The sequence below is a fragment of the Pocillopora damicornis genome, chromosome 3 (assembly GCF_964200805.1).
Source record: "Pocillopora damicornis chromosome 3, jaPocDami1.2, whole genome shotgun sequence".
Classification (NCBI taxonomy): domain Eukaryota; kingdom Metazoa; phylum Cnidaria; class Anthozoa; order Scleractinia; family Pocilloporidae; genus Pocillopora; species Pocillopora damicornis.
The window spans coordinates 13733365-13755889 of NC_142672.1; the positions used below are offsets into that span (position 1 = coordinate 13733365).

At 39.6% G+C, this 22525-nt stretch overlaps 3 protein-coding genes across 4 annotated transcripts; 1 reads left to right on the forward strand and 2 right to left on the reverse strand.

Annotated features, from left to right (window-relative positions):
- The first annotated feature begins 971 nt into the window (after positions 1 to 971).
- Positions 972 to 8689, forward strand: LOC113682590 (D-lactate dehydrogenase, mitochondrial). Of its 2 annotated transcripts, none has more exons than XM_089201885.1 (12): positions 972 to 1232; positions 2011 to 2274; positions 3070 to 3211; positions 3627 to 3693; positions 4064 to 4156; positions 4310 to 4415; positions 4917 to 5010; positions 5325 to 5453; positions 6145 to 6272; positions 6499 to 6589; positions 6712 to 6823; positions 7422 to 8689. In XM_089201885.1, exons 1-12 carry the CDS (start codon positions 1122 to 1124, stop codon positions 7588 to 7590), a joined length of 1506 nt encoding a protein of 501 aa, XP_089058011.1. In that variant the 5' UTR covers positions 972 to 1121; the 3' UTR covers positions 7591 to 8689. The 2 variants fall into 2 exon arrangements, with proteins under 2 accessions (XP_089058011.1, XP_089058012.1); XM_089201886.1 differs by lacking the exon at positions 6712 to 6823 and adding an exon at positions 6870 to 6981 and having other exon boundaries at positions 993 to 1232.
- A 476-nt stretch (positions 8690 to 9165) lies between these two features.
- Positions 9166 to 14110, reverse strand: LOC113682594 (uncharacterized). Its single transcript, XM_027199760.2, has 4 exons — positions 13623 to 14110; positions 11885 to 12134; positions 11257 to 11373; positions 9166 to 10440 (listed from the first exon to the last, which is right to left on the reverse strand). Exons 1-4 carry the CDS (start codon positions 14010 to 14012, stop codon positions 10190 to 10192), a joined length of 1008 nt encoding a protein of 335 aa, XP_027055561.2. The 5' UTR covers positions 14013 to 14110; the 3' UTR covers positions 9166 to 10189.
- An 873-nt stretch (positions 14111 to 14983) lies between these two features.
- Positions 14984 to 22518, reverse strand: LOC113682593 (phosphatidylinositol 4-phosphate 3-kinase C2 domain-containing subunit beta). Its single transcript, XM_027199759.2, has one exon. The coding sequence runs from the start codon at positions 22037 to 22039 to the stop codon at positions 17018 to 17020; it is 5022 nt and encodes a 1673-aa protein (XP_027055560.2). The 5' UTR covers positions 22040 to 22518; the 3' UTR covers positions 14984 to 17017.
- Between the last annotated feature and the right edge of the window lie 7 nt (positions 22519 to 22525).

Consider the following 22525-nt stretch of genomic DNA (forward strand, 5'->3'; position numbering starts at 1 on the left):
TATTATGCTGCCCGCTGATTAAATGGGCACTGCAAGTACATGTCGCGAAAGACAATAGCAGTCTGGGCGATGAGTGCCAAGTTTTAACACGGGTGCAAATTACAAATAGCGCGCTGCCAAAATTTCGTCCGTCTTCACCTTCCGAGATGCGTTTGTCATGTAAATTATTAATAAGTAACGACGGGATTTCTCGTGCAATTTGGTGTAAATAAGCAAAGGGTAAATTTTTAAAAGACTACAAATTGCACTCGCCCTATGGGCTCAAGTAATTTTGGTGTCTTTGAAAAATTTACTTGCGCTTATTACAGCGCTCTAAAAAATTGCACTCGAAATCATGTTGTTACCTACACAAATTATGGCTATTTTACGGCTGACGGTTAATATATTTCCGTTACTATAAAGAGAAATGCAGAGAATTTATTTCAGTCGTCTACGACAAATCGTTTACCTTTTAGGTCTATTCAGGAATCAAAAAAGAAGTTCATAGCAAAGTAATTGGGGTTCAAGGTACACTATAAGAATTATATGGGAATCTAGAGCATACTACTTCACTAAAAGTGTTATTTTGTGTAGAAAAATGCAATAAATAAGAAACAATCCAGCATTTTAATACTTCCAAAATGACACATCGTAGATGGTAAAAAGTTTGGTAAACTTTGTGAAGACTAACGGTTAAAATCTGTCATTTTTTATGGCTCACGGATAAGTTTTTGGCCGCTTCACGATCCTTTACGGCCAAACGCGAACGGTTAACCCCGTATGCCAGAATCCATTCAGATTGTGATGTTTATTCATGGTTGCCTGGTAGACGTAAACATAATTAAAATTAAAATTAAAATTAAACCCTACTTATGATACAGCTGTTGAAGTCTGTGTCTAGGGTGCCTACGAGGATACCAGCGAAAATGTGCTCGGAGCGTTACACTTTGAGCGTTACCACCTGATTGCGTGACTTCCCAATCAGATGATTCGTCGTGAAGCGGTCGTGCCTTGTCGGAGATGTTTTGTCACATCATAGACAGTAATCAAATATGGCGGTTGTCGTCAGTCAAACTTGATTCTTTTCGGCAGTTGTTCATGCACTTCGTTTCTTCGAGGTAAAAAAAAAAACAAAAAAAATCATGGCTTCAATTTTTCGAGCTTCTCTCCGCCCGTTTTTTCGAGCTGTTGATCAAACATTCTTTCCAAGAAGCTGTCCCGTGCGTTGGAAATCTGCATCGTCACAAGCTCAGGTGAAGTTATTAATTTTAAGAAAACGGATCACGAATCGAATGTGTAGTTATATTATCACTTCTTATTTCTGGCTTGTCTTCAGAATTTTTTGCAAGGTGAAGGTCACTGTTTCGACTCCTTACAAGAACTACGAGGTCATGTATTTCCAAAATACGACTACTCCTAAAAGGAACGATTAAGGAAGACGTGTACGTACAATGTCACGAGCATTTTGTCTGATCGAGCTATAGTAACTTTCTTGGGTTAGATCTTTATCCATTTCGGGGTGCACGATGTCATCATTTAAGAAGTTCCTTTAAGGGGATCTTGGATTTCCTTTCTTCTCTCGTGTTTATTCCGTAAACCAAGCGTGTGAACAACTGTTTCTTGTTTTTGTTTGGTTCAAATGAGTTTTTTTTTTCATTGTTATACGGTGTTACATCCTATTGGGACGATCTTATTTTTGTCCGCAAACCTCTCCTTCCCTGTCTAGTATATGTTATGATTCAAAACCATTAGTTTTTAGGTACCATTTTGAGAAGTTAAAGCTGATCAGAAAGGATTAATCTCCTTAGACACGTGTGGGAAAAAAGTCGGAAGGGTCAAAATTTTGAAAGCTTGTTTATAACCAAACAATTTGAACTCTCCTTCTCCAAAATCATAAAGCATAGCGAAACAGGGGAAAACCATATTTAAAAAAAGCCAATAAATTTTCAACCCAAGCATGATATTAAACCAAACTGAATTTTGTAAACATCCAATCTTTTTTAATGTTAGAGAATAATATTTAACTCACAGGTTAGTTATGCAGGCATCAACGATGACATAAGAGGAGCCTTTGAGCAAATAGTAGGTGGAAAAAATGTTTCATCTGCAATGGTTGTAAGGGAACAACATGGGAAAGATGAATCACACCACAAATGTCATCCTGCGGATCTTGTTGTGTGGCCAACTAACAGAGAACAAGTCATCCAAGTGGCCAAGCTCTGTAATGATTATTGTATTCCATTGATTCCTTTTGGATCTGGAACAGGCCTGGAGGGAGGTGTTGTTGCAAAAAAGGTGCCAAATGTTTGTAACATTTTTTTGTTAGCAATTATTGTGTGTACTTAGCCCTTTAAACCCTAAGAGTGACCAGCATCTCATTTCTCCTTACAGTAATACTGCTGAATCATTCACTAAGATCATGAGAATGAGGGAAATGCTTGCCAACTGAAGGGGCTTTGATATTCAAATAAATTCAATTTGTTGGTACCAAAAGAAACATAGAGTAGAGTAAGGAGAATATGGATACTGATGTTAGGATGCAAAGGGCTAAAGAAACAATGTTACACCTGCATCAGTTCTGTATTTATTCCTAATATTCCAATAGATCAATGTTTGAGAAACTGTGCACCTATCCCTCCCCTCCCCTCCCCTCCCCTCCCCTGCCCTAGCCCAATAACTGTGCAGTTGCTAAGATACTGACACTGATCCAATCTTTTTGACAAAATATATTTTTTTTGTTGGAGTTTGTCCAGTATTTCCCTGAGTCTGGGGTCTTAACCCTTTTACTTCCAAAATCTTATTTTTAATTCTCTAAGTGTCTGCCATGATCTCATAATTGATGTTATTCTTTATTCTCACCACATTTTTGCTTGATATTTTATTGATAATGTAAGGAGAAGTTCTGCCTTTGTCACTCATTGGAGTTAAAGGGTTAATAGAATTTGATTCATGACTTCATCAAAAAAACTCAGCCAATTTTACCTTCCTGTTTCTCTTGTGTCTCTACCTAAAACTTGAACATTTTAAGCATTTCTTCATCATTTCAGATTGGTTGATGAAAAATGCTGAACATTTTGTCTTCTTTTTCAGGGTGGTGTCAGTGTTGACATGACAAAAATGAATGAAATTCTTGAGGTGAATGCAGAAGATTTTGATGTCACAGTACAAGCAGGTGTTACAAGGAATCAGCTAAACAATTATGTGAGGGACACAGGGCTGTGGTTTCCTGTTGGTATGTAACACTGTTACAGCAACTTTTTTCAATATTTAAATGTTTTTACGGAGGTGGAGGTGAATAGTGGAGGATATTTACCCAGCCATTAAGAGGTGAGGTGAACATCAACCATTTTTACAGACACTGAGTTGAATAATTGTTTCAGTATATACTACACAGAAGCCAAAAGATCAGTTTATTTTCATTCATGTACTGAAAAGAGGTTAGAAATTGAACTTGTGGCACATAATTATGTCTCTTTGGCTGCTCTGTGAATAGGTGAATAGTATGTGGCAACACTTACAAACTTAATCTGTTCAGTATGTGCAGAAAGAACTTCTTACCTGTGTGACTTATACTAATTCTAAGATAGATTATAATTTATTTCTTTCTTCTTTTTTGGCTTTTTATAACTGAATCATTTCATGTTTAGATCCAGGAGCAGATGCCAGTTTAGGTGGTATGGCATCTACAAGTGCATCTGGAACAAATGCAGTCAGGTATAAAGAGAATTAGGTATTTTGTGGCTAGACAAAATGAATACTGTTAATTATCCCAAAGACGAAGTCAAGGGAATTATCCAGCAATATTCACTGAACCTGAGGGGAGTAATTGCTTTAGTGTAATTACTCATTAGGTGCTGCCAAATGACAAAATGGAAGGCAACCATTTTGAAATGTACTGCACCTGCTATAATCACCTCACGCAAGGTGATTATTGTGAGATATGATGCAAATCTTGACCAATCAGAGCATGTGTGTCTCTATAATCACTGAAGCAATTATACTAAAAATAAAAAATAAAGTATTTTGCCAGTTTAAAAGTTAACAATAATCTGATATTGCTTACTATTTTCAATATTTTGAAAAGGTATGGGACCATGAGAGAGAATGTTATGAACTTGGAAGTAGTTTTAGCAGATGGAAGAGTTGTCAATACTGCTGGAGAAGGGCGAAGAACTAGGTACACTGTTGGCTTAAGTTCACTTTACTTAAATGTACTTAATATTTAAATTGGCTCAGAGTGGTGACAGGAAGGTCTTTTATGTCTCTCGTAAAGAGACACTAGGAGCATTAGATAACCACTGAACTAATCTCACTTGCTTCTCCACTGCAGAAAGACATCAGCTGGATATAACCTGACAAACTTGTTTGTGGGCTCTGAGGGTACCTTGGGAATTATCACAAAAGTGACACTAAGGTTATATGGGATACCAGAATCGGTATGTGCATGTAATAACTTTCTTAAACTAGTTTCTGGTGCCTACCCCTCTACTCCCAGGGCTCTGCATATTCTCAGTACTGTTCTCTATAAGTTTCCCAAGGTGCTGACAAGGAGAATTTATGTAATGATTAAGAGCTTCTATTTTTGCTGATCATTTCCTTTATTCTCATGAACTTATATGGGATTCAGGGGTGATATTGTGAGGAGAAATTAGATGGTAGTCACTCTAAGGGGTCAAAGGACGAAGCATAGTGATGCAAACTGTTTCAATAATATGTTAGGGAAGCTTCAAACTCACATTTTTAGTGATGCTTTGGGGAAAACATTTTAATAACTGTATAGATGGAATCTTTAGCTGTAGATTGTAGACCACAGCGCTCTCCTTGAATAATAGAACTGGGAAAAGTAGAAGAGAGCTGTATGGACATGTATTTTATTTTGCTGGGTACAAAATTGCTTATTGTGTATATTATTTTCAATTTGTATATGTGTATTACAGACAGCTTCTGGAGTGTCATCATTTTCTGATGTCAAGTCAGCTGTGGATGCTGTGGTAGAAATTCTACAGAGTGGCATTCCCATGGCTCGTATTGGTAAATTGACTTTAAACCCCTAAATTTTTATAATTTTAGGCCTATTTATTGATGAAAATTGTTAGGTTTTTAAAAATAATTACCCTGTCTTTTAAGAATTATATGAGTCAGTTGTTTGATTGCTTCCAAAACTCTTGGTTCTGTACCACATTCCTAGAGCTTCTGATCATTATGTAACTGATACTTGCTTCAACCTTTTGTCAACTATTTTGGAGTGCTGAATGTTTGTCCCTACATTTAGATCCTAATCATGCTGTCAAATTGAGTTTTTTGTAGGTTTTGAATGGACTTTTTGTTGCCTTTTTCATGTGCAGAATTTCTTGATGATGTGCAGATTGATGCTTGTAACAAGTTCTCAGGACTGAATTACCCTGTAGCTCCAACACTGTTCTTGGAGTTTCAAGGGTCAGAGAATGGGGTCAAGGAGCAAGCCTCTGTCGCAGGTCAGATGAGAAGCTGACATTAACCCTTTAACTCCCAAGATCTGATTGTTAATTCTCCCATCCAGCTGCTACACATTTCCTTGTAAATTAGTCGCATTTGGCATTAGATCAAGACAACAACTACCTGATAAGTTTGAGTATTCTCATTACCTGTTTTCTGGATAGTGTATGGATATTATAAGGAGAAGTTACATGTTAATCCCTTCTGAGAGTTAAAGGGTTAATGTAGGTCTATGTGCAAGCGTACATACTTAATTTATTTTTTAAAAAGGAAATTTTATATGAAGTCTAAGGACATGGTAAAGTTAGTTACGTACGTTTCAGGGCTATTTTTCCTCAATTCATTTGGAAAGATGCCTAGGAATTACTGGTAGCAAAGTGGACTCTATATCAAGAGGATCTGATAGTGTCTTGGTGTGGGTCATCATGTTGTGTTCTTGAACAATGCATTTTACTCTCACAACGTCTCTTGAAACCCAGGAGTAGAATGGCTGCTGGTAAATTATCTGGGAAACTTGACTCTAACAGAAACTTATAAGTTATAACTTCTCATTCTACCCAGGAGGACTACTAGAGATGCTGCTGCTTGCGCTGAGCTACAGAAGCTGAGATATTAGCTGCAGCTGTAATTGGCCACTAAGTTTGCATGACATACATGTACAGTGTAACACTTTTCCTTCATGTGCTGTAGGTGAGATTATTGAAAGTAATGGTGGGTCTAAGTTCCAGTGGGCCACAGAAATTGAAGAGAGAAATAAATTGTGGAAGGCACGACACAATGCATGGTATGCTGACATGGCTCTTAGACCTGGTTGTAAGGTAAGAGTGAAACATCAGTCTTATCTACTTCTTGAAGTTTCTAACTTTGATCTTTTTATCGTAATTACTTTACACCTTTCCTCATCGTCAATATCTAATTTTGCACCAATAGATGCATGCAAGTTGTGTATTTAAATTTTTTTTTCCAAATGGTGCCATGGTGATGTACTTAGTGTAACTTCAAGCCATTTCTTTCAGAGTTGTATTTGTTTCCATTCTTTTTCAGGGAGTATCAACAGATGTCTGTGTACCCATCTCACGACTGCCAGAGATTATCGTGGAAACTAAAGAAGATATCATGGCTTCTAACTTAATTGGTGAGTTTCACATGAGTATGAACCTGCCTCGCCCTGCCCCCCCCCCCCCTACACACCTTAACTTCCAGGAAAAGTAGTATCTGTTGCTCATGGTTAATAACACTGTACTCGTTCATTTCCAGCCCCTATTGTTGGGCACGTGGGCGATGGAAACTTCCATTGTTTTATTCCCGTAAAACCGGATGACGAGGAAGAACTCCGGGTAGCGAAGGAATTCACCCTCAGATTAGGAAGGTAAGAACACTCTGGATTAAATATTGTCCTTGTCTTTTCTATCTAGCTCCAATTGTTGGACATGTGGGAGATGGAAATTTCCACTGTGTATTGCCTCTTGACATGGGATGTGAAGAGGAAGTGCGGAAAGCGAAAGGTTTTATTGATAGACTAGCCAGGTAGGTCCCAGGCCAAATTCTTGTGTTGCGCGATACAGACAATCCACCTTGGAATACTCCTTGGAGTACGTTGAAGAATCCCTACTCTTACAAAGTTACAGAAAAAACGAAGTTTTCAAGCCTGCAGTGCAGGCGTATTGTTAGTGCGAGCTAAAGTTGTAAGCTCGCGATCGTTTATCCGACTGGCCATGTTTGATTTGAGGTTTGAGTGGACGGTGGGGGTAGTGCAATCTTCACTCGGGCGATAGACGGGTGATAAACAGCTCTTTCGCCTGACATCACCGTTATTTTGCGCACCCGTTTTTTTTTTTGTTTGTTTTTTTGGGGGGTTTTTTGCCCGCTTTTTCGCTCACTTTTACTAACTAAGAGGCTAAATGACTGTGAACAGGATATGATATATTCTTCACGGTACCAGAATTTCTATTTCTTCTGTCACCCAGACGAGCCCTTGCCATGGGAGGCACGTGTACTGGAGAACATGGTGTTGGGTGTGGCAAGCAAGCTCTGTTACCTGAAGAGATTGGTGCAACGGGTGTGCAAGTCATGAAAGACATAAAGAACTTGTTCGACCCGAATGGGATTATGAACCCTGGAAAAGTATTCATATAAAAAAGGCGATCTCTCGTGTTACACACAACGAAACATAGAAACAAACTAAAGTTATACATAAGCATAAACGAGAGGAAATAAATGCGTGATTACCAGTTGTTTTAAACTGGATAAATGATCGGTGATCACTAGACTCCGTTCTGAGTATAAGTTATACCTCTAACTAAGTAATTCTTCTTTTCTTACTTATCCAGCAAAAGTTACCAAACGTGAAATAGATTTAAAGATTACAGAAGAGATATGCATATAGTCAGAGAGGTGTTGTTTAAAATTAGTGTCCGTAAATCAACTGTGTAACTTTTGTGTTCTTTAGAGGGGTAAATGTTTTCCAAGTTCCGAAATGACTATCAATTGATTACTAGCTACCGTAATTTCAAGGCGACTAAGTTAACTCTTTAACTCCCAAGATCTCATTAGTAATTCTCCTTACTGTCTGCCATACAGTTCTCGTGATGTTAGTTTGGAGAATTTGGTATTGGATCAGCTTATAATCCCCTAACTGATATTTTTCTCTATTCTCATCACTTGTCTGCTTGATATTGTAATGATATTGTGAGGAGAAATTCTGTCTTGGTCGTTCATGGGAGTTAAAGGGTTAAAAGGTTAAAAGGTTTATGTTAACCAGCGCACAAGAATCGAAAGAAATGGCTTTTTCCGTGGAGCTTTTGTACACTTAAATGGTTATCGCCTTTAGAAATATGTAAAAAAAAAACAAAAGACAAAAGCAAACAAACAAACGAACATTTAAGTACTCTATTTATCCTGGTGACAGAGGGGAAAAAGAAACACATTAACTACTTCTTGAAGCCCGCAGAAAGAAGTTAATTTCGAACCCTGGTGTTTTATTTAGCGGTTGAAGATTGTAAGATTTCTTCTTCGAATGTGCAACGTCGCGCATATAAAACGATAGTGCGGGGGGGAGAACGAGAGGGGTTTATAATCAGTTTAATTAACTCACTTATCTTTCGATTTGTGCAGAGGTAGTTGCATCGTAGAGTTAAAATTATTGGATGGAACAATAATTCTTTAAGATTAAAATGATTAGTTTTTTACTGAGTATGTGAGCAATATTATACAATAAACATTTACTCAAAGGATATCTAATTTTCTCATCCTTGCTCTTAATTGTCTGTTTTTTCTCCTTTCTTCAATAATTTGTCCTCTGTGAATTTTCAAAAGGAAATCAGAGTTTAAGTCACTTCAAGTGGCGCTCGTACCAGATGAAAGCAAGTTGCATCTAAGAATCCGTCGGATCTGAAATATTATTTCATTACAAATTGCGATTAAAATATCAATCACCACAAATCACCAGCTGAATTTTGCACGCGTTTTTGACCAGTGTACAACCGGACATCTTGGGTGACAGAACAATTGACTTTTGACAGTGACTCTTCACAGTTCCTACAATGCTTTGTGATGGATCAAATAGTGCATTAGTTTGAAAAAGTGTAGAAACAAGCTGATATTAAGAACTTCCACGCATAAAGTCAAACCCATTAAAACACAATATGGATTAGCTGCATTCTTAGAGCTGAGTAACAGCTACACACAAAACTTTTATATAGAGACAAGCAGTTGTTTTATCATTGTTTAATCATCAACAAACGCAAACAAAAGAACAATCAAATATTAGAAGCAATTGAAGAAGGCACGTCGATGTAACCAGCGAAGAACCTCTTCGAAGTGGCCTCTGTTCATGAAAAACAATTTGATTTTATGAACTGAGTTGAAATTGTATATTGACTGCCGTAAAAAGTTTCTAAAGCTCACCTTTCAAGCGCTAGCCCTTCGTCATTCGCTCTGACGGAGGGCGAACGCTTGAAACGTGAGCTTAGAAACTCTTTATGGTGGCTAGTTTACATTATCAATTCAGTTCATAGAACCAAATTACCATGTAACACCCCTCACCGATGCAACACCACAGTTTCTTTAGAAGGAAACCCCTCTATTCATGTTCATGACAACGGAATTCTAACTCTGTCTCGAGTGTTCTAGACGAAACCTCGTATTTGATCCTTTTTAGCTTCTGTTGTTTGATGATAGGTGTTTTAATTTTTCTTGTTTTCAAGGGCATAATCCATTTAAAAAAATACATGTAATCATTTTGTCCTGAACGCTTCGGATCCTGGAAGAATTATAATGTCCCGATCATAAGCTGTTAAAATGCTGGTAGAAGGTTTCTTCTCTGGTTTCAGGAAAGCATGCACTGCATCGCTTACATCTGATACCTTTACACGTTTCGCGCGAGGCAGAGAAAAAATGAAGTGTTCTGATTAATTTACATAACTTTGGTCCAAATTTCGGTGAGTCCTTCTTTTGACTCAGACATTAGATACCAGTTGAATCGAATTTTAAAGAAAACTTTTTATTTCAGTCAATTCCTAACGACGGAGCTTAGCATCACTTTGCTTTTGTATTCAGGGGGAATAATGCCCCAGGAAATCAAACAATTATAATAATCAAGGGGCGCAAACAGAGAACCAGACTCGAATGCATTGATAGGACGCGTGGGAACGACGCGCACGAACGAGAAGGCGCGCGGGAAAAAAACAGGTAAAACAAAACACGAACATGTTAATTTCCAGCCACATAGCATGTGTCATCTGGATACCAATGAACGTATGAGTGCCTCCACACTTTGGAGAAACAAGTCCGTATAGCCTGCTGTTTTGTAGGCTCCGGCAAGAAGTTCCATATCGGCGAGAAACAGCTTTTCTCTACCTTGAATTCTGTAGCTTTCCAGTAGAGATTTCATGTCATCAATGAATTTTTGATTATATTCCGGTATTTCTGTAGATTGCTGTGATGAACTTTTGTGTTCATTGATAACGAATTGTGTGATGGATATTTCTATAAAAAAGGAAAAATGTTCAACGTTAAAACCTATCGTCAATTTGTGATGCGTTAGCCCTTCGTCGAAGCGGAGGACAAAAGCTTAACGTTCAAAACGTCTGCTTCAGAAACTGTGGTGGCCAATTTACATTATCAACTCAGTTGATAAAACCAAATTATCATGTATTCCCCTCCCCCCTCCCCACCGAAGCAGCTGCACAGTTTCTTTAGAAACGGAACCCTTTTATTCTCTTACCAGAGTTAAAAGTACTCTACTAACATCAAACTAAGGAGATGCAGAGGTGATGTTACTTTAATGTTAAAGAAGGTTAACTCTGAGGAAGTTTAAATTGAGTGTGAAAATTCATCCAGGATTATAATAGTTTTCTTTACATCCACTGTTTGATTGGTATAAAATACTCACCATGTTAAAAACCTAGCACACCAGTTTCTTTTATGTTATTTTTTTTTTTTTCAAGATAAAAAAGTGGGGAGGACTTGGCAATGACCTTAAGACAGTAAGTTAAGAGGAGTTTAAAGGAAATTACTCTCCTGTAACTCATCTGTAAAAAGAGCCACTCAACCTCATACCCAGACTCCCCTTTCTTCCTTCTCTATTTGCAAGATAGAGAGAGGACCTATGATTGTGGCTAAATGCAAATGAATATTTGTCATTTCTGAAGTACTCTGGCAAAACAAGTTTCCGAAAAAAATGCTGAAATTGCCTTGGCAAACTTTCCCAGATGTGTAACTGTTGGGAAGGTTACCACAGCAAATCTATCTTTCTTAACAAATTGGCTCTATGTCCAAAAAAGGAAAAAGCAATACACTTACTTTTTAGAAGTCTATCCCTTGCATCTCTGCTTCCTCTCAGAACAGCTCCTAACTCTCCTCTCAGTTCATTAATCAAACCTTGAAGTTTACTGTTAAAATCTTGATTATCTGTGAGGACTAATGACAAAACAAAATAGTGAAAAACGTCAATAAAACATAAGGTAACAAGTTGCAAACTCTTCTTAGCTAACAGGTGACAAAAGACCATTAAATTATTCTGTGAAAAACATTGAACTTTAAACTTTGTACAGATAAATCATGATAACAAAGAAAAGGGTCTAAAGGCACACAGTAATCCACTGAGGGCTTTGGAATGTTAATGTAACTATTGTAAAGAAATGAATTCAAGTGCTACAAATCACTAACAGCATTCCACAATAAAGATTCTACCCAAAAATCTTTACAATCCAATTGAACTGTTTCCTCACAGATAAAGCAGAAAAAGAAGGGAGACAGGGAGAAAAAAAAAAAGATGCTGGAAAACTCTTGGAATTCTATGATGCATAGCTCCCCAAAATCAATTCCTTAGCAGATTTTTATGACTCACACAGTTTACTTAGCTGAAAAAGAGGGACTGCTTGATGTCATAAGTTTCAGTGGCATGCAAATAAATTCATTTATCTTGTACCTGATTTATCAAACCATATGCACTTGCTATCAGGAGCATTGGCAACCATTGATTTTGCATCACTTAAAAACTTCCCATTGTAAGTTACTGGGGAAAGTCTTTCATGTTCCAGTTGACAATTATCACCATTTCTGAGTCCATTTGTAAGTTTTTCTTTCATAAGGCAGTTAGGACATGTTTCTACTACAACACTGATAATACTTTTGTCAATTCCAAAGTCTCTGTGGCCCACTGTGTATTTTTCTTGTATCTGAAATATAATAAAAGTCAAATTAAAAAGAAACAAGAAATATACTCTACATTAACAAATCAGTGGTTTGAATCTTAGGTTTCATCAATTCATAATTTTCTGATACATACTGTAGTTACTGATGAACTTGACAAAAAGACATATTTCATGGCTAAATATCAGATCACATAATCAACCATCATACATAGGTTCAAACCAGTAAGTATATTATAGTATATGTAAACATTTCTGGTGTAATTCAAGCAATCAAAGTCCACTGAGTTTGACAGCAAATATACTGGAGGGGATATTGTATACATGAACCCTATGCTATGCAAAAAAAAAAAAATTGGCAGACAGCAAGAGAAGTTAATTTTTGAGGTGTTTATAAAGAAACTGTTCCATAAGTACTTTCCGTGTATGTACCAGTTTATTTCCAAATGCCATTTTTCTCACATGCTTGATCTAATCATTCATCACTAAGAGGTCTTATGAACAAGGATATGATTGACTAAGTCTGTGATTTAATTTGCAGTGTTATATTTTTGTTCATAGGGTTTCCTGTGTATTTACTGAGATATTCATTTTAGTTAAACATAACAGACTTAAAAAAAACCAGACTAAGAACATTCGACTGACAATAACTATTCACTTGACTCTGAAGATGACTTCCGCTCAGGTTGTCGAAATGTCTCTCACCACTACCGACAACAGTCCTTCTCAGGACTACACTTGCCCGGACAATCAAACTACACTATTACATAACAGACTTGATGTTAAGTTCTGTGGCATGACAAATAAACCAATCTGAGGAGACAAATTTCTGATTATTTTGTCAATTCTTAAAAAAATAAGCAGCAACTTATCACTTGAGTGAAATTGGCACGGTGAATTTTACCGTCTGTCAAATGGGAAATTTAACACTGGTTGCTGCACTGAGATTTTGCTCTGATCACTGTTTACGGGAATTTTCAGATGTAAACTGAGGCGCCATCTCTCAAGTTTCATATTAGTATCTAACTAGGTCTTAGCCACCAAAGTAACATCTAGGTCACAAGGTTAGCCCATATTACCATATCAACAGACTGTACCTGGCTCGAGTAAAGAGGCCCGCAGAGTGATTGATTTTGTTCTTACGGAACAAAAAAATTATACATTCATTTGTTGTAAAAATTATTTAATCTGAGATTTTTGGTCACTGTTTTCGCTCAGGCTGAGTGTTATTTTCTAAAAGAGCAACGAAAGAAAAATTAAAAAGCAAAGTGTTGGTTCAATAAAATAACAGCGGAGCAAAAGATGTTAATTCTTCACACACAAAAAAAATTAATCGCAAAATAGTCTTACATTTCAAAACAATCCAAATTCTTGCTTTTAAAACTAGTGCAAAACTAACACACAGATATTGAAAAAAACCATTAATTTGAACTTAAGCTCACAAATTAAAGTATTTAAGTTTAGTTTCTATATACAAGGAATAACAGCCTTTGCTTAAGCTTGGATAAAACTTACCATAGAAAAGGTTTTCCTTGCATCGTAATGTCCCATCGAATGAACTTTCCGCACCACTGTTTGAAACTCTTCTATTGGTATAATTATCTTTCCAGTTCTCTTATAAACGAGTACATGACAGTTTGCTTCGGCGTCAAAGCGTACATCCATGCGTTCAGCCCAGCTTTTAAACCTTTCTCGTCTTGTTATTCCACCTCTGGGTTTCGGAAAACCCGCCGCTTTTAATTCAGGTCCGCTGGGCCAACAACATTGCCACTTAGGGAGGGTGGCTGCGAAACGCGCGCAGAGACAATTCAGAAACAAGTCGTAAAGAATCTTTGGTAACGGTCCCGCGTTGTTTCTTTGTTTACCAGTGTTCTCATTTGCCCTTTCTGCAGATGTTTCATCCATTTATTTGGGGCAGCAAGAATACTATCAGTACAACTTTGCGTGTTAAAGACTACGATTCAGAAATTCCATCGTTTTATCTGCGCACGCATTACGTCATCAAGGTCAGGTGATCAAAGTTCCCGGATAACTGTACTTTAAAATAAGCCCAATCACAGAGAAGAGAAATATGTCCAAACGGTAGAGATATTTCGCTTATTGTAAAATATTGACCAAGAACTAAATTAAATTTTTTATTAGTTCGCCCCTCCACCAACCAATATCCGTATTCAAGAAAGTCCGAATTTTCAACCAATAAGAAATATTCAAAATGAGGCCTCCAAAAGGTATTTCAAAGCATGACCCAGCAGGGAATTGGAGGGGGGGTGGGGTAGAACGTAATTGAAGCTAGCACCATTTCAGTATCTCATTAACCCTTTTAAATAATATCACCCTTGTAGCAAACAGTAAGGTCACGAGAATAAATGAAAGGTTTTTTCCTCGTTGTCGGCACCTTAGGAAATGTATAAAGACCAGTGTGAAGAACATGCATACTGAACTAAAGGGTTTATCAAAATAACACAGGGAATATATATTACTATTTTTTTTCAACAAGGGTCATCATTTTTTTTTTAAGGCAGAGAATCCTTTAATTTTTCGTGCCTCCCGAAATGTGCGACCGCCATCTTGAATTTTAGAAGTGAAGAGCTGTCATCGCTCACTCGGAAATCGTGGCAGGTCTTACGAAGTGGGGGAAGGGGAGAAGAGGATCACTGATTCGAATACGATCGTCCGCGCTTCGCGTTGCTATTAATCTTTTCCTCCCCCACACCTTGGTATGGCCCGTCACACTGGGGATTGCCTTCGCCCAAATCAACACAGACAACTGTAACTGTCTGAGAGCACTATGTGGTATGTTGCGCATTGTTAGTTATAGCCTCAAGTTCACAATTAAGCGAGTGTAATATCTATTAATCTTTCAGCAACCATTCTCGTTCAATTTCACACACTTTTAATGTGCTTTTCTGTCTCTCAATAAGCTATAAGGTGTACTAGTTTGGACTCCGAACTGATTTACAAAACAGTGGCATGGCATCTTTAAAATAGCAATGGTCAAAACCCAGAAATCGAAAATCAAGGTGACGCCAGTATAAAGAAGAACATATACATTAATACAAATAAATAAGAAGTAAGAATGGAATATTAAATACTGCCTGAGTTTGAAGATTTGCAGTGCGACTTCAGTTACTAGGGTTACTTTCAAAAAATTGGTCGGTGCAACTACAGGAAACGAACGATGATTTCTACATAAATTCTTTTTCATCTTTGCTAAACCTGTCTTCAGACTCGATAGCTGTGACTTCAGTGACAACTTCTGTTTGAACTCACCAGGTCGCTACCAATCAATAAGCTTATTGATAATTCCTCCTTCGGAGGATCACACAAAATCACCTTCTAGGTTTAAATCATTTTATAAATATTCTCCTTAATCGGAAAACACGAGTTTCACTTAGAGTTGGAACTTCCGTACGCGACAGCATGAGAAGACGAATAAATAATGATGTGATTTCACAGAAATTCATGGCAGTCATATTATGACAGTTTTGAGACACCATTCAGAAAGAATATAAACTTCATTAGCTAAGATAGAGCAATTTTCAACTAATGTCGAAGGTAACCCCGGGATTGCTCCGGTTTTGCTTTACTTCGCTATGTGAACTCGCACCACTTTCTCAACCAATCAGATTCAAATCTGAGACCACTAGGGATTTGGTCACACACGTTTTCCCGCGCTTCAGGCAGTTTGCTTGTTCTATATTTCGAGTTCTCATTGGTTCCTTGCGATATTTTCCTTGCAACGATTGGCTGATGTGATTGCTTTATTTTTGGTTTTACGACACTCAATCGAAAACCGCTCTATTAGCTTCTATCATCTATTGTATTTTTCACCTCCTTTGAAATCCTTTTACTGACTTTCTAAACTTCAAACAAGATAAGATCCATCGATGGATCGATCGGCCAAATGAAATGAATAATCAACACGAAGAAGTAGTCCTTCAGTGGTTTTCAGTTGCGCATGCTAAAGGAAATCGGTCCAAGAGCGGTCGGGCGAAAGACGGCGGTTGCCAAGGAAATAGTTTCTGTCCAATTCCCGCCGTTTTTCGCTAGTTCACTTTTCGGCTCGTTGACCTATTACAAGCTAGAAAAGCTTGTAACGATAATGTCATAATAAAGGTCAAAACAATAAGTAAAAAACTTGCAACACGTGGTCTCGAGAACCCAAACTATAAACCTAGGTAGCAGAAGAGTTAAATCTGACTGTATTTTCGGTTACAAAAACCGTACATTTGCAGCGTGACTCGTTTGACCAGTGATATACGAGATCTCATTGGGTGTCTATTAACAAAGTCAAATCTGACTCCTCTGCTAACTATGCATAATATTCAACGTTGCGGAACTTAATACTTAAGTACGACACTCACTTTGACTAACAACCGGTAATTTTAGCAACCGCTCTAACAGATACAGTACAAGACTTAAATTTACACTACCATCGTCGTGGAACTACTGTGATAAAAAGTTAGAGAGTGTGGCTGGATGAGGAAACAGACATACTTGCATCTCTACTAATAACGTGAAGTTCCAGTTTCTCCTTTTGGAACCTTCCATATTTACTGGTGAGTGGAGATATCTAAATGTTGATAGAGAGCAAGCAGTTCGCGATTCTCTTGATCCAACTGCATCCTTAAGACTGTTTTATCTGAATGTTTCTTTGAATTCCACATGCGTGCTCGTAGACTTAAATAAAATCCAGCAAAGAGTTCCATCCAAGTTGTTCGTCTTTTCCACTTGCTTTGGTGCTGGGCACAAATTGGGCACAAATAAATTTCACTGAGTTCATTTTTATTTCCTATGATGTGATTGGCACAGTAAGTGATGAAGGGCTGTAGGCACTAATCAGTAGTTCCTTGGGTGCAGCTTCTCCAGTTTCTTCTCACAATGAATGGTCCCATGAACGTTGTGCGTGATCATGGTGGTTTTCTAATGTCTGTTAGGGTGAACCACCGAGCTACAGACGTCTTAAGCTCAGCTTGTGACAGGTCGATGATCAGTCCACCGAGGAATTCGTTCTCGCCTACATTTTCATGGTCCAGTACAGTGACCTGCAGATGTCGCTGTCTGACTTCATGCTCCGGTATACTGTACAGTAATGTTTCGTTAAATGTTGGATTGAGTGTTTTCCGTGCAATCTTGGTCTTGAGTTTTGTAGCCTTAATAGGATCTGGAAGGAGGTATAGTTTGACGTAAGGATCTGCCAGATATGTTGTATTTCTTGCAGATAAATCTTTCGCGTGCATAACCATGACGCGAAGGGCATCGCACTCGTGCCGAATCTGCAACTTCACTTGTCCCCCAATGACTCTTTGGCGGTTTCGTTTTTCCTCCGGAAGCAAGGGAGCCGAGAACAAGCGTGCATCTTTCTTGTCTTGCTGAAGAGAATGAAGGAATGTGTACAGGAGTTCCGATTCTGAAATTTCAGGAGGCAGCATCATTAAATGGCGGATGTAATCGTCAAGGTCACTTCGTCTCCGCTCGGCAACAACACGGATCTGCGAACGACCGATATATTTTTTGCTAGGGAGTTTGGGCAGACTGGTTTCCGGAAAAGCCTCGGAGAGCTTTGAATGTAGCTCGTAAAAGTGGCTGAACCTGCGAAAAACAAACGCCGGTTCTTGAACTCCAAGTCGGCAAATGTTTACAACGTAAACGTAATATTTCTCAGGATTGTAGCGCTTGTGGATGTCCACAACACGAGCAGATTCTACCAACCCGTCTGAGTCGACAGAATATGTTCCGTGAACGAATGAAAGAACAGAGCTTGCGCTGGCGTTTGTACCTGTCGAGATTCGTATTTGACTAACGTCTCTGATCTGAGCGACATTATGAATGAAGAAATTGACTTGAGTGAACCATGATGACAGACTAGCCTCGATTAGTCTTGTGAACGCCGCCGTAGCTTCTCCTTCTGAGGAATCTGGAAGCAAGGAATCTCTAATGTACTTTAAATCCGCCACCTGACTCAAGCAGGATATTCCAGAATTCAGCATCAAGGACAACAAATTAAGCAGCAAGTTGGAATGGCGCCGAATGACGTTAAACGCCTTGCAGCAGAGGTCTACAAAGTCTTGAAAACGACTACTCGGCTGGTAGCCTCCGTTTATGACGAAAGCCATGTCTGAAGTCAAGACGAAGGGAGCCCGATCGCGTCGAAATGTGCCGAACATCTGAGCGTTTCCAAGGATCTTGGCGAAATCAATATGAAACATGTGACCACTTTTCTTGATCATGATATTGTCGTTATGACGATCGCCGATACCGAGGACATAAGTGGCAACGCAGTAGCCTGCACATGAAGCTGTAAAATTCTCCACAGCTTGTTGGTAGCTTTCATCGCCAGTGTTGTACTTTTGGATCCATCTTGCAATTGGCTCATCCTTGAAAGAACCTGTCAGACCGAGCTCGGTATGGATTTCTCGAAGCGTGACCGACTCTTTCACAATTTCCACCATCCCCATCCCAACCCCAGTTGCCACACATTTGTAGGTAATCATTTTCAAATCGATTCCTTCTCGTAACCAGATCTTGTTCATGATTCCCACAAGCTGCAGGATAAGCCGGTCTTGTCTCATATCGTCCCCAATTTTGAACATTGCGTGGACATCTTCGCCAAACGGGTCAACGCTCTTGAAAATGAGTCGCAATGGCGCAGAATGCGATGTAAAGTATCCACAGGCTGGAACGTTAACACCTTTCACCTCATAACTTGGGCCTATTGGAAGCCTAAAGGTTGGACCAAAGTTAGCAGCCACCACTGCTAGTTCTTGGTGAAGGACATTCATTCGTGATGATTCTCTTGAGGTTTTGACTTTCCGGGCCACTTCTGCAAGGTCAGCGACAACTTCATCTTGCATCGTAAACTCGCACCTTTGGGCATTTCCACAGATATTCAACAGACCACCGAGAATAATTTGGAATCGCTGACCGAACTGTGGATCACCGATAGTGTCCTTCAGGTACCAGAAGAGATAATGCATGACTCTGACACTGGCAAGAGCCCGGCGGATAAGGAAGCGAACTAAAGAGGAGTCGTGATAGATTTCATACTTTACGGCCTGGACGAGCTGAGGAAGGTAATCGCACAATTCATCATCAACAACTGCTTCCATCCACTGAACCGCCGTATCTCTCACACGGGTGTCCGGAAAATTGACCTTCAGCAGCTCCAAAGCATCCACTGGTTTTAAAGGGGCCCAAGATGCCAGAAGATTGTAGATTTCTGGAAGGAAACCGTACTCCCAAGATGGCGCTGCAGACAAGATGAGAGGTAGCGCTTTTGGCACTGACATGCAGTAATGGCGATGTTCCCAAAGAAGTTCGCTCTCCTCTGGCTTCAGCTCATTGAAGAGATCTTTCTCCAAAATATTCTTGTATACTTCAGCGGTTTTGGGCTGGGGCTCACAGCGATCCGTTTCATCGCGAGGTAGCCAGCCATTGCTTTCGAAATCTGGAAAGACAATATCAGCCAAATAGCGTTCGAATTCGACTTGCAGAATGACACTGGATGGATGCAGCAGGTTTGATGTACAAGTGCCAACTGGGTTGGCTGCGTCATCCGGCCATAAACCAAGGAGATGCGTTCCCGACACCAAAACGCCCTTAAAATCGAAGAGTGGTAGTGCAACCCACCCAAGTGGAGTTCTGCTGGTATTCAAGGTGTTTCCTTTGCCAATAGGTTGAACGCCATAAAGTGTGAAACACAGACGAGACTCACGTGGGAGTTGACGAACTTGCATCTTGAATTGCAGCCATTCATTCCACATCAGCTGGTCGAAGAAATTTCGGGTTATCTTAATTTGCTTCGTCACTTCGACTGGGCAAGTCAGGCGCCCCCCATAGTAAATTCCACTTCGAACTTCAAAGCTTTCGAAGTCTTGGTTCCATTGCACAGGCAGTCTATGGGCGAATGACACTTGGATACGGACGTTGTCTGTCATGGCTGTAACCTCTATAGATCCGGACAGTTTGGGTCTCTCTATCCGAGTGGGAACAAACTCGGTATCAAACGCATCACAGTACATCTCGATAAGGAGCAAAACAGCTGATTGCAACTTTGAGAGAGCATCATTCAGATCGAACTGGTTAGGAACCATTCTATCAGAAACCTCAGCAGCCTTTTGTAGATTTTGTAAATTTCGGATGGAATCGATCACCTCTTTCGTTTCCAAGGTTGCCAGGGTGGCACAGATGGCTTTCACGGCTTGGATTGTACGGTTTGGCTCAAACCGTGGCTTGGTGTAACTAGTACTTTCTTCCAAGAGTTTGACCAGTTCTTGATTAAATGCCTCTAACAGCACAGTCAGCCCATATCTCGATACAGCGGTGGTCACAGGGCAGTCAAAAAACTCTTTGTAGTTGTGGGAAACGATGCCATCCAAGTCGTCTTCTTCAGTCCGAGCCAGCTGCCTGGAAACTTGCCAACTCTCGACTAGGACAAGTTCAACTTCACGTTTAAACTTGATGCATTCCTGCACATAGGCATACTGGATAAGGATTCCGTTTGATTCCAGATACTCAGAACGTCCGCAGACTTTAAGCACATACACTGTGGCTGAGCTGTACTCTAGAAATTTAACATCATCTGACAAGCAACTCAGGGCGAGCTCGATTATTTTGCAGACACGGCTATGTACAGTAAAGGTGAACTTGAGGGTGTCCTGTCGTTGATCGGTGTAGATGGCAATAAATGCGTCGGTGTTGTTCGGAAATGCTTCGTGATCATAGGGTATCGTGGGACTTAAAACATGACCGGCGTTCGTTTCTTCATCCCAGCGAAAGTTTGACCTGACAGAGGTCATCGTTGCACTAAAAGCAGTAGCCTCTTCATTCCTCTCTTTGGCGACATCGAACAAACCGTCTCCAAAAAAAAGGAACTTTGAATCACAAGCAGAACTGTTCCTTGACATCGATGGACCCGGTGACGTTTTGTCCGACAGTGAAGCAGAGACTGGGCGATTGGAAAGCTTAAAAGGGGGTGACCGACTGGAGGAAACGGACTTCAATCGAACACGTGACTCTTTTGAAGATTGTTGAAGCATACCAACCTCGTCTTCCTCGGGGAGGTTCACTGCCAAAGGTCTTGTATTTCTGGGATATGTTTTAGAGCTGTGTGCATTGTGAGTTGTCTGCGATGGAAAGAAAACAGTGTCTTTTGCCAACTTTCCTTCTGACAAAGTTTTTCTCTGGACTGGCTTTCTGAATGATTCTCCTGGAAGCTTTTCACGCTTTAAAGTGATAGAACCGTAGGGGTGTTCTTTGCTAGAATTTGATGAGGTATTGCTGCTGAAAGATTGGTCTGCAATTGCTATTCCACCATCTGAATCATGACCTTTCAAAGTCACATTAAGTCTAGAGGAGTAGGACTGTACACCTACAGCATTTTCAACCTCTGTTTTGCCACTAGGATCTGATGGGTGTCTAGAGTCCATTACTTCTGATGGTGGCCTAAATAATGTGTGATAATTGGGAAATCCACTGTGAGGAAATTCCACGACTTTGCTTGGTTTTTCCACTGGGTTCCTGGGCGGCGAGAGGTCATCGCAAGAACGGGACGCCCGTAATCTGTTCGCCTCTTCAGGTAAACTGTGACGACCTGTCGCACTCGCGGTGGTAGTCGTAAAATTGAAACAATTTGAGTGTTCTTCTCTAATATGACTTGAATGTTTCAATCTTGCTCCTGGTTTAGTCGACTGTAACGTTCGGTTCGAATTGTCATCTCCGTTTCGAAGATTGCTTGTTTCTTTGCCGTTTGACAAACAGAAATTCGGTGGCAGCGAGCGAACTGTGTCAGCGCCGGATGAACTTATACCCATTCCTTCGAATTCAGAAGACAAGACAGTCAACCAAGAAACATCGGACCTTGGGGCAACATTGTCTTCTTCATCGGAGGAGAAGGACATGAGATCGTCCAAATTTCCTCTCTGTTTTTCCATGGTAAACGATAAACCACACAAACCAGGTAGATTTAAAATGCAAATCAGGCCAATCAGTTTCAATTTCACTACAATCAAGAAATATGTCACTCGCGCGATTCGTTATGATTCAAAATCAAAATATTCGGACTTGCCCTTCCAGGTTCTCAAAAACACGCTGAAACCATCATAACCATTATTACATCGAAGGATCTCCTCAGAACCATGAATAACAAACTGTGTGTGACGACAAACACTTCAGCTTACTTCAAACTCGTGACTTCAAGTTCTTCCTGTTCGGGTTCGTTTTTAAGCGGAATTTTCGATCCCAGCATAAAATCATTCGATTTAGATTTATCAGCAAAGTACCAATGCTTCTCTCTCTCTTGCAAAATTTCCTGGGTTGTCACAGAATCTTTACAAACGGCCGAGACAACCGTACTCTCCTCGAAACTTCATCGGTCATTGAAAAATAGACAATTTTATAAACAACCAAATTCACGCACA